The 14,658-nt window shown below is 36.2% G+C and overlaps 1 protein-coding gene across 6 annotated transcripts in view; it reads right to left on the bottom strand.

The window, feature by feature from the left end:
- The window catches only part of DACH1 (dachshund family transcription factor 1), a 364,799-nt gene that overhangs the window by 165,621 nt on the left and 184,520 nt on the right, over positions 1-14,658 (bottom strand). For all 6 annotated transcript variants that reach the window (XM_065655524.1, XM_065655504.1, XM_065655514.1 and 3 more), the window contains exon 3: positions 9,644-9,805. In XM_065655524.1, coding sequence (XP_065511596.1) covers positions 9,644-9,805 — 162 coding nt within the window. The remainder of the gene's footprint in view (positions 1-9,643; positions 9,806-14,658) is intronic.

Genomic DNA, 14,658 nt, shown 5'->3' with positions numbered 1-14,658 from the left:
CTGGATTAAAAGAACAACTGATCCATTTCTTCAATTCCTAATAAAGCAATTCTTTAGAAAATTATATTATAAAAAATCAACATTTTGGGGCATTCATCAGCCTAGCATTCCTTGATCACTTGAAGAGAGAGCCACTAGCTGCAGTCTTTCTCTATTTTTTTTCCCCCCCCTATGCAGATTACAGGCCCCTACCCCACAAATGACCCCAAGGAAGTAAGTACACTTCTTGGCTGAACAATTTATCAACAGCTTGAAGTGACAGGAATAGTGATTCAATCCTGCATTTCACCATATCAGATGTAGGCCACATTCCTCAGTCTGCAGAACCAGAGAGGAAAAAAAGTCCCTGTCGCATTTGCCCTTTCATAGAGATGGAAATATTATTAGAAAGGACATAAACAGACTAATTAAATCACAGCAGTATGGCTGAGATGACAGCTGGTACAGCGTGTGACTGAGCCGATCCATATCTGTGAGCAGGAGGCACTTCACTTCCAATCCATTCGCTATTAGGTGCTCTCAGGCTTGCTGTGCAGACATTAAATAATAACATATCATTTCCAAGGCTAAAATGATTCAAAGAAATAAAAAAAGGATTCTAACCAAGAAACCTTTTGTGCAACAGCAAAAGGAAAAAAAAAAAAAAAAGGTTGAGGGGAGAAAAAATAATCATTTACCATGCAGTTCTGTTTTTGAGATAAAGATGTAATAATGCCATTACCTTTCATCAGCAGGATCCTTGAAAATCAACACTCTTTGCTTATCATGCTGTGAAATACAAATAGAGCTAAAGGCATGGTCCACAAGGCACTGCTGCAGCTATATTAACTAACAGATCTGCCCTTTGTGAAAGAAACCGTATCCGTTTCATTAGTGCAGACTCTAATTCAAAACTGTTGAAAATGAACTGCACATACTGTTTTAATAACAACATTCCTAGTCGTTATCAAACTAGTAATTCTCTCAGCACTGAATAAACGCAAGGGTCTGCGTCTCGATTATGGCCTGCTGTTAAAGAAAAACATGTTAAAATACTTTCTGTTCCCTCCTGTCTGGTCCATCGAGTATTCCTATTGTCTCCATCTTCACTGTCAAAAATATAGAGATTTTTCAAGGCACTCCCAATTGTATTATATGTTATTCAGCTTTATTTTTTCAAGCACCTTGATCAGTTAGTACATAATTAAGGTACTCGGAGGGTCAGTTGTGCAAGAACTGCCTTCCTCTCACCTCACCAGAGAGTCACAGGGCTGCACTTTACAGGAGTGTTGACTCCAGGCACTTTTGGTTTTTAATGCAAAAATGGGTTCATTGAAATGGCTAAGTTGTTTCTGCAACCTAAAAGACTGTATGAGGCTATGCAATAGCTGGATTTTTAAGAGGCTGTGAAGCCTCCTCCTTGTCCTGAACAGAAAAGTTACACGGGTCTTAAATTACTTTCTCCTGTCCACAGCCTTAATTCCACATTTATCAAATAATCTACGTCTATCAAATAATGCCCTATCAAGTATAGCTAAGAAGAAGATGGTCGATACACTTCGCAAAAAATATACAAAAAATTAAGAGTTAGTTTTCTACAGAAGTACACACTTAGTCCTGTGGTTCTAGAATTTGAGTATTCGGACACAAACTGGCTCCAAATGATGTTTGTATCTGACAAATATGACCTAAGAGCATGCTCAGTGCCTTTCCAGTATTGTCAAATGATGAACTTAAAGAAATAAGAGGAAATTCTGACCTCTAGGATAAAGTGCCTACCACTTCACAGGACTGTATCCTTCACTTGCTTGCTTGTCCCCTGCCTCTGCTGTGCACTTTACTCCTTTTCATAGAAAACATGTAGTATTTTCACATTCTGATTTTCGCAGCAGTACAGCCTTCATTTATCTGCTTTACCACATAGATGTGTTAATGGATTTCCTGACCATAAAAAGTTGAACCTCTAAGACTTGAATGCAAACTTTGAGACAAGGGCAATGCATCTACATGTAGATCCCATGGACATGGTTGATGGGAAAAGGCCTATAAAATGGGAGTTTTTAAGAACTGGCACAGTATGCAATTTTCTACATGCACAGACTCGATTTAAGAAAATTTCTTACAGTAGATGCCTGACTTAGGCACTGTGGTTGCTTTTCCCCATTACCCGGAGAAACTCCAAAAACGCTCCCTTGGACATAGACAAGGTAGCATAAGCAGATATCGCATGTGTACAAAACCAAAAGTCTCTCTTTTTTTTTTTTCCAGGATATCCTGATTAAACAAAACCCTCCAGGATTTATCTTTATCAAGTTACCTTTAAGGCCCAAATGAGATGTTGCCTAGTTCACATCATTCTGGAACAGACATACCACAGTAAGAACAGGATGTACTTTTAAAATTCTGTTCCAAAAATGGAAGAAGGCTTTTTTGGTCCTTTGTGCTATCCATCAATGAAAATAATAATACTGTATTTCTTCAATGTTTATATCACCATGTAGAAACTATTTTTGATGCATAATATAGCGTATTTACATGTCTACAATACAGGAAAGATACATACTTTCATGATGATAATTCAATCCACATGCAAGAGATATGTTCGTCACGTATTCCATCAGAGACGTTATTTTCTAAAACTGAACTAATAATCATAAAGTTTAGTGTTTTCTTTTAAAAATGTAACTTCTACTTAATATTTATGAAAATGATCCTATAAACTATCGTAACTCCTTAGCAAAATAAGGTGTGTATTATGCTTGTATTTCTTAATATAGCACATCCAAAGTATCATATTTATTTACTGCCGATAACAAATAACAATGAAACAAAACTGAATAAAAGCTTAACAATTTCATTATTTTCATACAAGGCACTACTAAAAAGGAAAACAGCCATAACAATAGAGCATGTATTTTGAAAAAAATCACATTGAAGATTAAATTATCCAACTATTTATCCAATTAGGATTATCTTGCATGGAGCAGGAAATAAAGTAAATGTGATCAAACAAATAGCCTTTTTTTTTAATCTTGTTGACAAGATAGACTTAATCATTTAGATTTTTCCATGAACTTGATACAGTTTCACAGCAGATCCAGAGCACAAATGTCATGCAAAAAGCTTTTGCTTCTGCAGTTTTTGAAGCCTGTTCTCTCAGTGTGTCTCATGTTAGTAAAAATCACTCTCCATAAGTGATATACCTATACAATCAGAACAAACTGATGAGTATACTTATATCTGAATAGTGTTCTGGGTGAATACCTAAACTTCTAACCTGCAGTTTCTGAAGAGTAGATGATTTTTTTTTTCTTCTCCATTTCACTGTGTCTCAGGCAATATTTTGCCATTACCCTATCACTGCCTTGGAAAAGACCTGTTAACTCCTTTAAATCTTATTCCAGGAAATATTAATTGAATGCACTCAGAGTGCAATTCATTGAACTTTCTTTATGTAACTACAACTCAGTAGCCGCATGACTAAGCACTTGTAAGGTGCAATTTATCTGACCGACTTTTGCCATCTACTTTAGGATGAGATGGATATTTCTGGCTGTTGAGTCTAAGGTGACTAACTCAGGTGCAAATGTCTACATTTGTTCCAGTGAATCCCACAGTAAGGGTTTAATCTAGATGAGGGACTCGTTATAGCACGACCGTGTATCCAACATGAAATGTTGAATCTTTGCTGATAATTCCCTTAATTTACTAACTGGTGTTCAGATCATAACATCCAATCCGTTGTCTTGTTTAGCAAATTTAACAATGACAATTAAAGGCTGGGGAAGTAGATCCGGGGAAGTTACATTCTCAGTTGATAAACTAACATTACATTTTAGCTAAGAAATTCAAGATTATTTTTTTCCCATGCCATCATGAAGACAAGTAAAATTCCAAAGCAAAGTTTAGTGACCTGACAACAACCAAATGATCTGTTTATGGCATTTTGTGCATTCCCAAAGCACACATTTATGAAAGTATTCCTTTAGCCTGAAATACGATGTACTCAACATAACACATTTGTCCTTAAGGCTGTATGATTACGCCTTTGCACAGACAATGCTTTTCAGCCACAGATCTCAAAAGAGGTTTACAAAAGCAGATATATGTCACTGACAAGCATTTGTCTTACGTTCCATGATGTCAATGTTGCATGCACAGTCTTGTTGTTAAAAGAAGTGTTATCTATCATACAATAAACACTGAAATACTGCAAATATTATTTCTGGTCTGAAGTTATTGTTTATCTTGTTTTCATTTTTGCAAGTGAATATTTTTAGAAAGGGAACACATCCATCCACCTAAGAATACACACATTCAGATTATGTTAAGAGAAAAATACATATTAATAAAAGTAATAATGTAAAAAAAAAAAATCAGTGTTTAACCTGTTAAACAATAGAAAAATTCTTATGAACTAGTGATACTGTCATTGAACTGGAGAGAGTTTGAGAACAAGCTCGCTCTGGCTTTTTCACCCTATGATTTGGAATCTGCTCACAGTACTGCCAGCTTAACCAAAAAGGATTAACTCTCATATCCAACTGAGAACACAGATAATTCTCAGTAATTGGTAAAAAATGAAGATGAATGGGGCTGAGAGATAAGGAGCAATTAGCTCATCAGCAGTTACAGCTGTGCACTCAATCCGGATCCATCTCTTGAGTCTCGGCCCCTTTTAAAGAACCCAAGCAGAATAAGCACAGGACACCCCCTCCCAAAAAATTGCCGTACCTGCCCCTCATTTCTCTCTCTTCCATTTTATTTCTGTGCTATACAAAGACACCTGTCATAGCATTCTGTGTAAATTACTACCTCTCCCAGGACCTGTACCTATAGCCAATGTTCTTTGACACTAAAAAAAAAAAAAAAAGAAAAAAAAAAAAGAAAGAAGAAAAAAAAACCCAACCCGGAAATCAAATGACTACTGTAGACACTCTTAAGTTCCCTGTCAATCGTTTCATTATAGCAGCATCATCTGTTTGAAAATATAAGCAATTCCCTCATCTAATTATAGGGAGGATTTGAGGTTCATTAACATTGCCAAGGCAGAGAATCAGATGTGCAACTGCAGAGCTGTGCTGAGTGGCCTGCATTCTCTGTTTCCTTTTATTTGCTTTTTCAAGGTCTCCAAGACTTTTTCCTGAAATCATAAAAGTAATTCTTTCCTTCAAAATAGACATGTGTGTTTAGAAGAAGGAAATGACTGCATTTTGTGCTGTTCTATTATTGGGCAAGGTCACTGGAGAAAAATAATTTCACCTAAATCATTTTATCTCTGATTTTGGATGAAAAAAAAAATAGTAAGCAAGCAAACATTACTTTTGAACAACAGATCACAGGAAACCTTGTGTTTGTCTCATAATTTTAAATACTGCAAGGTAACGCGGATGAATAGGAAACGTAGCATGCCAAGAAAACCTCTTAATTTTCAACACATTTTGTGGTTGTTTATGGATTAACATGCTAGCCAAGTGTAAAATGTTGCCTTGTATTTCCTAACTGTGTTTAGAAACAGAGAACACCAAAGTCTTCATGATTGCTTCACTTCCTTAAAGAAATAATAGCAATTTTTTTTGGTATGAATGTAGTTTAAACAATGACATTTTCTTGGGACATCTGTTTTGAGATCACATTTTGAATAGATATGAACTCATTTCCTACTAAGCAAGTAATTTACTATTGTTGATAGCTGTTTACAAGTTTTATGAGTCACATTTTAGCAAGTGGCAAAGGTCTTTACAAATCCTTCGAGTATTCCCTACAGTGTATGCGTGTTTTCATTATATAAAATGTTTGGGAAGCAAAAGTATAGGGACTGTTCTTCACTTCCTACCAAGTTATAGATAGCGAAGCTGAACTCACAGAAATAGCCTTAAACGTATTTATTTTCAAAGGCTTCTATCTTTTGCTGCTGCGGGTTAATGAAGCGGAATAGCAGGGCAGTAAGTACTTAAGCAGCAAGGAAATAATTAAGCTGCGCTACCTATCCATAACTTTGGAGTATTAGATGGTAAATATACCACTGATCCTAACATCATCCTAAGATGTTAAAATGAGAAAGAGCAGAACCTCTTCAATGAAATTTAAAGTTTGACCTTGTCACTCTCTTTTAATTCTGCAAGAAAAAAAAAAAATACACCCCACAATCTTTTTGTTTGTTTGTTTGCTGCCCTACGGAATTCATTTTTTAAACAAAAAACCTCAATAATTTATCTATCCTGCATGTGCTATGTAGGATTGCCACTAAAAAGAACCTGGGACATTTTTCCTTCTTATCTGCAATGTAGCTCATATCAGCCAAGCTGTCACAAGACAGTACTTGATATAAACAAGAGATTGCAAAGACATCTCAGTAATCAATATTAGGATTGCTACAGTATGGAAGCCCCAACCACTGCATATCATTTGTCTCAGCATCTATTTCTATGACCAAATGAAGCATTAATTCAAATCATAAATCTATGGTGATTTAAATCTGGGAATGAGCACCTGCCTGCTTTAATGATTTATTTTGTACATTTCAGTAAGCAGGAGATTTGTCCATATGAACTGACAGGTCACCTTCAGATGCCAGTAGCAGACTGTTTATCACCATGCAGACTAGCATCTCATCTTAGCAAGTAAATATTAAACTAAAAGAATCCAATTGATTGTGGATGGGGGAGAAAGGCGTTCCAGCCATATATTTTACTCAGTGTGCTAATACCTCACTCTGATTCTTCTGTAATTTTTTTTTCCCTTTTTTTTTTTCCTCTTCTAAAATGATAATTCTGGCGGGAGGATGCGAGCTCAAGTTTACTATGCAAAACTGAGGGATATAAAATAATTACTTATTAGTATCATTGGCTTCCTTTAACTCCCTTCACTCACTAACCTTTTGGTCATTGCTTCAAAGGACAAAGTTAATAAATTTGTGTAGTGCTCTGTGTAATTTTACAATGTTCATCTACAAAACTGACTTTTGTAAGCCACATTAAGCATCTGATTAAAAACAATAAGCAAGACAATTCAGAAGTAAACCTAACAATTCAACACAAGAGCCCCTATTTTATTCATCTCCTTTTACACAGGCATTGGAACAGCCTACAAACACGGTATGGTGAATCCATGTACACTAATATACCATAATGCCTGTTACATACGGGCTAAGATGTAGAGATTAAGCTTTTAGCCTGGTTGGTTTGTTTGTTACTTTTCAGTTTGGTCAGCCACACAATATAATTTAAAATACAAACGAAGATCAGGTTCTTTTGTTTTATTCCTTCCTCCTGTCAACATTCAGTAATGTCATATTTCAAACTCATGCCTAACAAACCATAATTTAAGTTTTTAATGATATATGGACTGGATAATATTTGTTTGAAAAGACATAAAAACAGCTGAAAAAAATGCGAGAAAAATAAATGCACACACCTACTACAAAGCAACACTTTTGAAATATGGGTTCTTGCCAAGATAATATGCTAATTTTCAAAAATGCAACTAATTACTAGGGACTTAACTCTTACTGAACCTAATAATAACCTGAAACTAGTAGTAGTGGGAATCACTTCTCTGATTCCAGAGGTATAACTGACACTGCTCACTAGATAGGACTTACTACAAAAGAAACAAACTAAATGCAAACTATTTTTGAGAAAAACTCCCACAGGAAGAGTATAGCTCAAGATTGGATGCACAGACAAGCACACTGTATTTCGAGAGCCATTCCTCATGGAACGGAGACCTCTGGAATGCTGTTCACTATTCAGAAGAGCCATTTTTTTCTGAACAGAATTAACTCAATTTTTCATTCAGTTAAATTGGGAAATTAACTGAAGTTAACAAGTAAGTTAAGGGGCTGAGAGGCAATTTTGACAATGACAATAAATAATCTTGCTTCGCTATCTTTGCCCTACTAAAATAGCTAGAATGTATCTTCTTAAACAGGAAAATTGATTAAGTTGTATAAGAGTAGATTAGCTATCCAAACTATGCCTCAAACAATTATTTCAAAATAGATCTTTTTTTCTTTTTTATTCAGAGGAAATTGAGATATTCCCTCCATCCACTCTCCTACAAATACTTCACCTGCTTTACATCTTGATTACCTGTTAACTTTTCCATGGCCATGGATGTACAAGCAGTTTGTCACTAGAACTGCCAAGCAGGATAACAGTTCCGTAATCTAATATTCGAACATTTTATTTCACATAATGCGTGCATCTAGGTCTGAAATTCAAATCTAAACTAGCTTTTAGTTTAGTACAGACTCTTGACCCTCCCAGTTTGTATTTACATTTTTTACTCTTTCTGATTACTTCACTTTTCCACCAGTACGAAGGCCACCTGCTCCTTCCACTTCACTTGTACCTACCTCCTCCTCCCAGATTTCAAAGACACCTGCTCTCTACCCTCTCTTGTCCTCTCTCCAAGAGGACAATCTTTACACTAATATTCTAGTGACTGCACATGTTGGTATCTGAATGCTAACACATTAATTTAAGACTATTTTCTTCCCCATCACAAAGGTACTTTTTAAAGCCTTTCTTTAAAATGAAAACAAAAAATCTGACTGTCTCCTTGAGCAGTAATGCATCCATATTGTTGTTATTTAAAATAGCCATGTGCCTAAGTGAACTGGTTCTTTGAACTGCAATTCACATTATTTCTAAATAATAGCCTACGGATGCCTACTGAACTGCTCAGAAATGCTGTTCAGAAACACATATATTTATGTTAAGGCTAGTACATAACTCTTTAAGACCCATTTCAAATGTATTTAGGAGATGAAAAACTAAAAAATAAACAAAACTAAACAAAAGAGCCAAAATAAAAACAAACAAAAAGTCCCTATCTTAAGCCATTTTTTCCAATATACACCAATCTTGCCTGCAGTCTTCTGAATGTACCTCTTTGTCATTGAATTTCTGTTGCTGAGTTAATACTGTCTCAACATGATAAAAGGAGCCAATACAATGAAATGGCATAACAAAACATTTTACAGCAGACACACACAGATGATTAAAGATTTAATCAACAACAACAAAAAGTTACTCTAGCTTTGAAGTATGCTTTAGCAAAACAAATCGTCCAAACAAATGAATAAAGTATACTGAAACATTTCTTTTTTGAGAAGAACAAGAGTTGCTGATGTTTGCTTAAGAAATGGAAAAACCTGTTAACTACATTTTAAGAATGTGTTTATTAAAATAAAATATGATAGGAACTGCAGAGTATGGCAATAATTTATTGTGTATGTATGTTTTCCTTTTGTCACAGGGCACATGAAAGTATGAAATATTTTGCTTTCAAGCTTGTGTTCTGAATTACCTAAAGTCGATACCCAGCACACTGAGCAGGAGACATTGTTAAATTTCACTTTGACACCATCATCTGTCACCCCACCTGCACTTTGAAAAATGAACTCTAAGCAATCAAACCACTCTCTTTCATGGAAAATATTAACTGCAGTCTGCAAAGGAAAAAATGTTTTTTGTAATCGTAACAACAACGCTGAATGCTGGTGTAAAGGTCAGATACAAAATAAAACTAAAAACAGAAATAAAAGGAAAACAAATATGCAACTTTTTACACCAAACCAAGGACTCCAGAAGGATCACCATTTTAATAAAATATCAGAGCATTATCAACATATAATAACGCTGTGTCTGAGACTTACCGACACTTGAATTTAGATCTCCATTTTCAGAGTCTGCTCCATGCTGGTTATTATTTGCATGATAGTTGGACATAGCTTCCAATTTAATTTTTTTCACTTTCATTGCTTCTGCTATGGCGGCGTTGGTGGCAGCTGCTGCCGCTGCAGCTGCTGCTGTCAGGCCTGCAAAGTATGAATAAAATTTAATATACATTATTGTATGATTCTTCATTATTGTAGGGACTAAGACTGTTATTCTTCCTTCATGCTTGCTACATAATGCACAGAGAACACTGAAGAACACTATTCCTCTTGTTTGATTTGAAAGCTATCAACTTTTTCAAGTAAAGTGTTTCAGATTCTATTTAGATAGTTACTCTTAAATATCCACCTAAATCTTGAATTGGTATCCAGTAACTACAGCATTAATACAATCATAACTAACTGCAGATACAAACACACGCTTTCAGAAAGTCTAATTTAGCTTCAAAATAGTGTCTTAAGTGTCTGGCTATGAATAGGTGAACACGTACCTAACTGTACTTAGAAAAACAAAACCTTTAGACCTCAAATGTTTGCCATGGTAAAGTGAAAAAATAAGGGCTATCTTTTCTCTTTAAGAGTAATAGATGAAATAACTCAGATATTTATTTCTCCGTTCACACATAACGGAAAGGAGGTGTAGACATCCTAGGAAGCATTTTTAGAAGCAAGTTCAGTAATGCTGCACTTTGGTACAATGTTTATTTTGCTTTCCCGAAAACATTAAGGTATTAGGGCATTTGGCAATGAGGAATTCTTTAACCCATTTAATCCCAATCCCAAAGCCATCTTCAGGCAATCCAAGTGTTCTTCCTACTAAACCAAATTTCCGCCATCCAGCCTTTTACAATGAAGTTCTAAAAAAAAAAAAAAAAAGAGAGAGAAAAGTTCTTTGTCCAAAGCAATTAGAGAAATGGTCCAGCAATGCCTTCAAAACTCAAAATAAGACACAGTGTTTAGTCATCATTTTAAGTTTTTGCCGTCTTCCCTGAAGAAGGATAATTTTTGTGTAGTCCCCAAAACTCTCTGCTACCCACTTAAATCCCTTTGCCCTGGCCTGGGTGGTGGCAAAGAGAGGTCAGTGTCAAAACTTCACAAACCTGCCTACCCCACACAACTGATCCAGGGGGCAGAGATGAAAATCAAAGAGAATTAAATGTAAGAAATGAAAGGGAAGGCACTAAACCAGCTAAGCGTTATGCAGTTATGCAGTCTGGGCCCTCAACCTGTAACATCACAAGAGAACAGACTCTCAGTCATTTTGAATCAAGATTCTTGCCCTGACCGTGGAGAAGGCTTGAAAAACCTCAGTGTAATTAGTGTAAAGGTGCCTGCTTGTCTGATTTTCAGCTACTCTGAGAGGTGTGAAGTGTCTTACGGATCTCAAGAGGAATTAACTCCGCAACCTACTACTCTAGTGGGCCAAAGCTGCTGCCCAGCATAGGAGGAGTGCAATTTAGCAGGAAAAACCAAATAAGCAAATAATCCCAGGCTGCCGAAGTAAATATTGCTACCACCATTGCTTCCAAGACCTTCTTGTTGTCTCCTTTGCCTCCTTAAATGGAAAATGAGCTCACTCTTGCCATGTTTTCAGCTAGCGATGGGGAGAGACAGAAGGCAAAATCCAGCAGGGAGAAGGCAGAAGGTGAAGGGACATCAGCAATCTGCCATCCTGGGGAAAGCAACGAGGTGGCATAAGAGGTGCCTTTGAACGTATCGTGGCTTGACTCAAGGTTGTCTTCCTTTATTTCTTCGCAAGACCACATAAAGATTAGCAAACAGGTCTAGCCTCCCAACCCTCCTCCCAGGCTGACTTCCAGCACCTTCAAGTGCAATGAGAATTACCAAGTATGTGATAATTACATTCTGCGTAGGCAGATCAATATTATTTAGAAAACTGCTATTTCAGGGAGAAGATGTACCAAAAACCAAAAATCAAATCAGAAGGTGGATATATATGAGGGTTTGATTTTATTTTATTTTAGCTTCTGCTACTATTACAAAATGTGCATGTTCTGATCTTAAGAAGGTATTGACAATAACATGGATTGCTTCCAATGATATTTTTACCTTAGAGGAAGGATATGAAGTTATACATTATACAAATTTGGTTACAGTCCCTAAATCAGGCCACAGAAAAAAGGATGGTGCACCTCTGAACTTCGGTTTGCATCCTGTGTTCATTGAGCAATACAATAACCTATACTTCCTTTTTTTTTTAATATATATATACATCACTGAGAAGCTAAAACTAGCATCTTTAAAGAACAATACTTTGGAGGAATATTCAAATCTGATACAACCAATGAATACAACAGCAGGCCTCAAACCTTTGGCTGTGACTGCACTTGTAGACAGTAGTTTTTAAGCGCTTCCAAGTATTTGAGTAAATACCACATTAAACAGACACTGGACATGGGACTTGTAAGACCACCTGTAAATATTATGTCTTACTGGGTTAATGACCCAGTTGCGGAATTGCTAAAACACAAGCTCTCTTTTGCTGCAAAATTTGCAAAACAGTGTATTTCAGTGCTTCTCTCCAAAGTAGGCCCTACTGCTTCTCTCAAGCAGGGGTGTCAAACTCATTTTTCACCGGGGGCCACATCAGCCTCGCGGTTGCCTTCAAAGGGCCGAATGTAATTTTAGGTCAGTATATATGTAGGAGTAGTTACACTTATACAGTCCTAAAATCATATTCGGCCCTTTGAAGGCCACCAGGAGGCTGATGTGGCCCCCGGTGAAACATGAGTTTGAAACCCCTGACCTAAAGGAAGCCACAACCTTTGGGTAGGGACTGGGAAACAAAAATACTGATTGCTTAGTTCTATAGTACGATTTTCACAAGATAATGCTTGAGATGATAAATGACAATTTAAAAAGGCAGAAATTAAACTACAAATTTCATTCCTTCTCTCACACAACCACATAACTAATTGAAATGATTACTTTGCTATACAGCAATTAATTTAAACTATATGAATCTGAAATGCATATCTCGTATATACACTGGTGTACATTGAGGGGGGGCGGGAGCAGGGAGGGAGGGAGCAGGGAGAGGAATGTAAGGGAGGAATAATCCTCAGAATTTTAGCTTAATGCCATTCCTCACAGCAATTCCAGCCTACAGCACAGTTTCTGTTTTACTGTAACTTTTTCCTATCACTTGACTGTCATGATGTAGCAAATCAACTGGCAAGTAAGGTCCCGAACCAGTTACTGGAGCCCCTTGCATTATAATCCCTGGTGCACCATGGTATACTCTGGTATGGTAAAAGACAAATCTTTCTCTTTAGCACAAGGTCTGACTTATCTCACTTATTTCACTAGCAAAGGCAGCCAAATGTATTCTAAATAGAAGAGGTTAATAAGCTGCTATGTATCTATATGCATATTTTAAAATACTAAACTTTAAAGTTCAGGTATGGTTTTATACTTCACTAAATACTTGGGATTTTGTAAAAAATTTATTGTTCAGAAAAAAATATTTAATATCACTTCACTCTTACAACAAGTAGCCAACGAATTTCCAAGGTGCAAACTTTTCTACACTACAGAAATTTTATCTTCAAATATGAGATAATTAGAAGTCATCTATAAAGGCAGCTGAAATGAAAGAAATGAGAATCAGACCAAACAGCCACTTAGATATTTTTTATTCTTTACAAATATTTATTTGAGCAGTTAAAAAAGTACCCAGGCCAAAATATTCAATGGATTAAAGTCAACGGTAGTTGTCATTAATATTCTGAAATTGATAAGTTGTTTATGTCTGGCATTCTTCCTGCTGATTATGCAGTGAGACAGGCAGCTTTATAAATATCTCATCATTTCGTCGTCACACAAATTTCATCGACAGTGCTTATGCACAGCTATTAGCAATATGAATCTAACCATTACAAGAGGAAAGAAAATCGAACATGTGGCATTAATACGCAGTCCTGGTTCCTAACCATCTGATAGGCAGATGGTGTAAAGCGGATTCTCCAGCTGAAATGAAGGGGCACATCATTTAAAACCTTGTTTGCATTCTAACTGATATCAGTGCCATATTGATATACATGATACATCATGGCAGTATTTGAACAATCTAGTTTGTTTCAGTCATAAATGTTTACAGCCTTGTTTTTTATCTTTAGAAGCATGTTCTGAAGAGCGTATTTTTAATTTATGAAACCTATTGTTTACTTCTGTTGAACCAGAAGATTAGCGAAGAGCAGGAATATTAAATTACCACAACCACAGCAGTATAACTAAGATGGATGAATAAAGTATGCTTTTTCAATAAAAGATGTTAGTAAAGGAATTAAAAAATTAGCCTAGACATTTTATGCATTAAATACATTTATTCGTTTAAACCTTACAGCTTTTTTCCCATGTGACGTACTTAGAACTTTAATGCTTTATAAAGCTATTCATTTAAATCTCTTACTGCGTGCAATTAATCTTGTCCAACAATTTAATTCAAAAGGCAAAACATCAGAAAGTAAAGTTCAATTCAGCCACCACGCTTCTGAAGTAATCTCCGTATTGCTGACAGTTCCTATAGACTCATCAGCAAAAGTCTGTTCAAGGTGTCTTGTAGGAGCCGTATGAGTTTGAATTACAGCTCAATTGAAAGCTCTCCAAGCCTTAGTAGGAACTCAGGAACAAGAAGCAGAACACCAAAAGAAAGCGCGAATGATCCTTTCCTACAAAGACCTTCTCTCTTCTGTCACCAGACTACTTTGGCCTGTTGGGTGTGTTTGTAGCTGTTAATTATGTTAATAAAGTTGCAGCCTGCTGCCTCTGCCAAATATAATCATAAGCTTTCTCCTGCCAAGTTCTAGTCTAATTTACACCCTTGCAACTCTACTGAAGTCAGAATTTCGTGGGTGAGAATGAGACCAGAAGTATGCCCAGTATGTGTGGCCTCTAATGATGAAAAATGAGTGAATGAAACGGAAAACAATGACAAAAAACATACCATCTTCAGAAAACAATTCTGTTTTAAA

The sequence above is a fragment of the Caloenas nicobarica genome, chromosome 1, assembly GCF_036013445.1.
Source record: "Caloenas nicobarica isolate bCalNic1 chromosome 1, bCalNic1.hap1, whole genome shotgun sequence".
Taxonomy (NCBI): domain Eukaryota; kingdom Metazoa; phylum Chordata; class Aves; order Columbiformes; family Columbidae; genus Caloenas; species Caloenas nicobarica.
The sequence above is the reverse complement of the archived record's forward strand: the minus strand, read 5'-3'. Positions and strand labels throughout refer to the sequence as shown.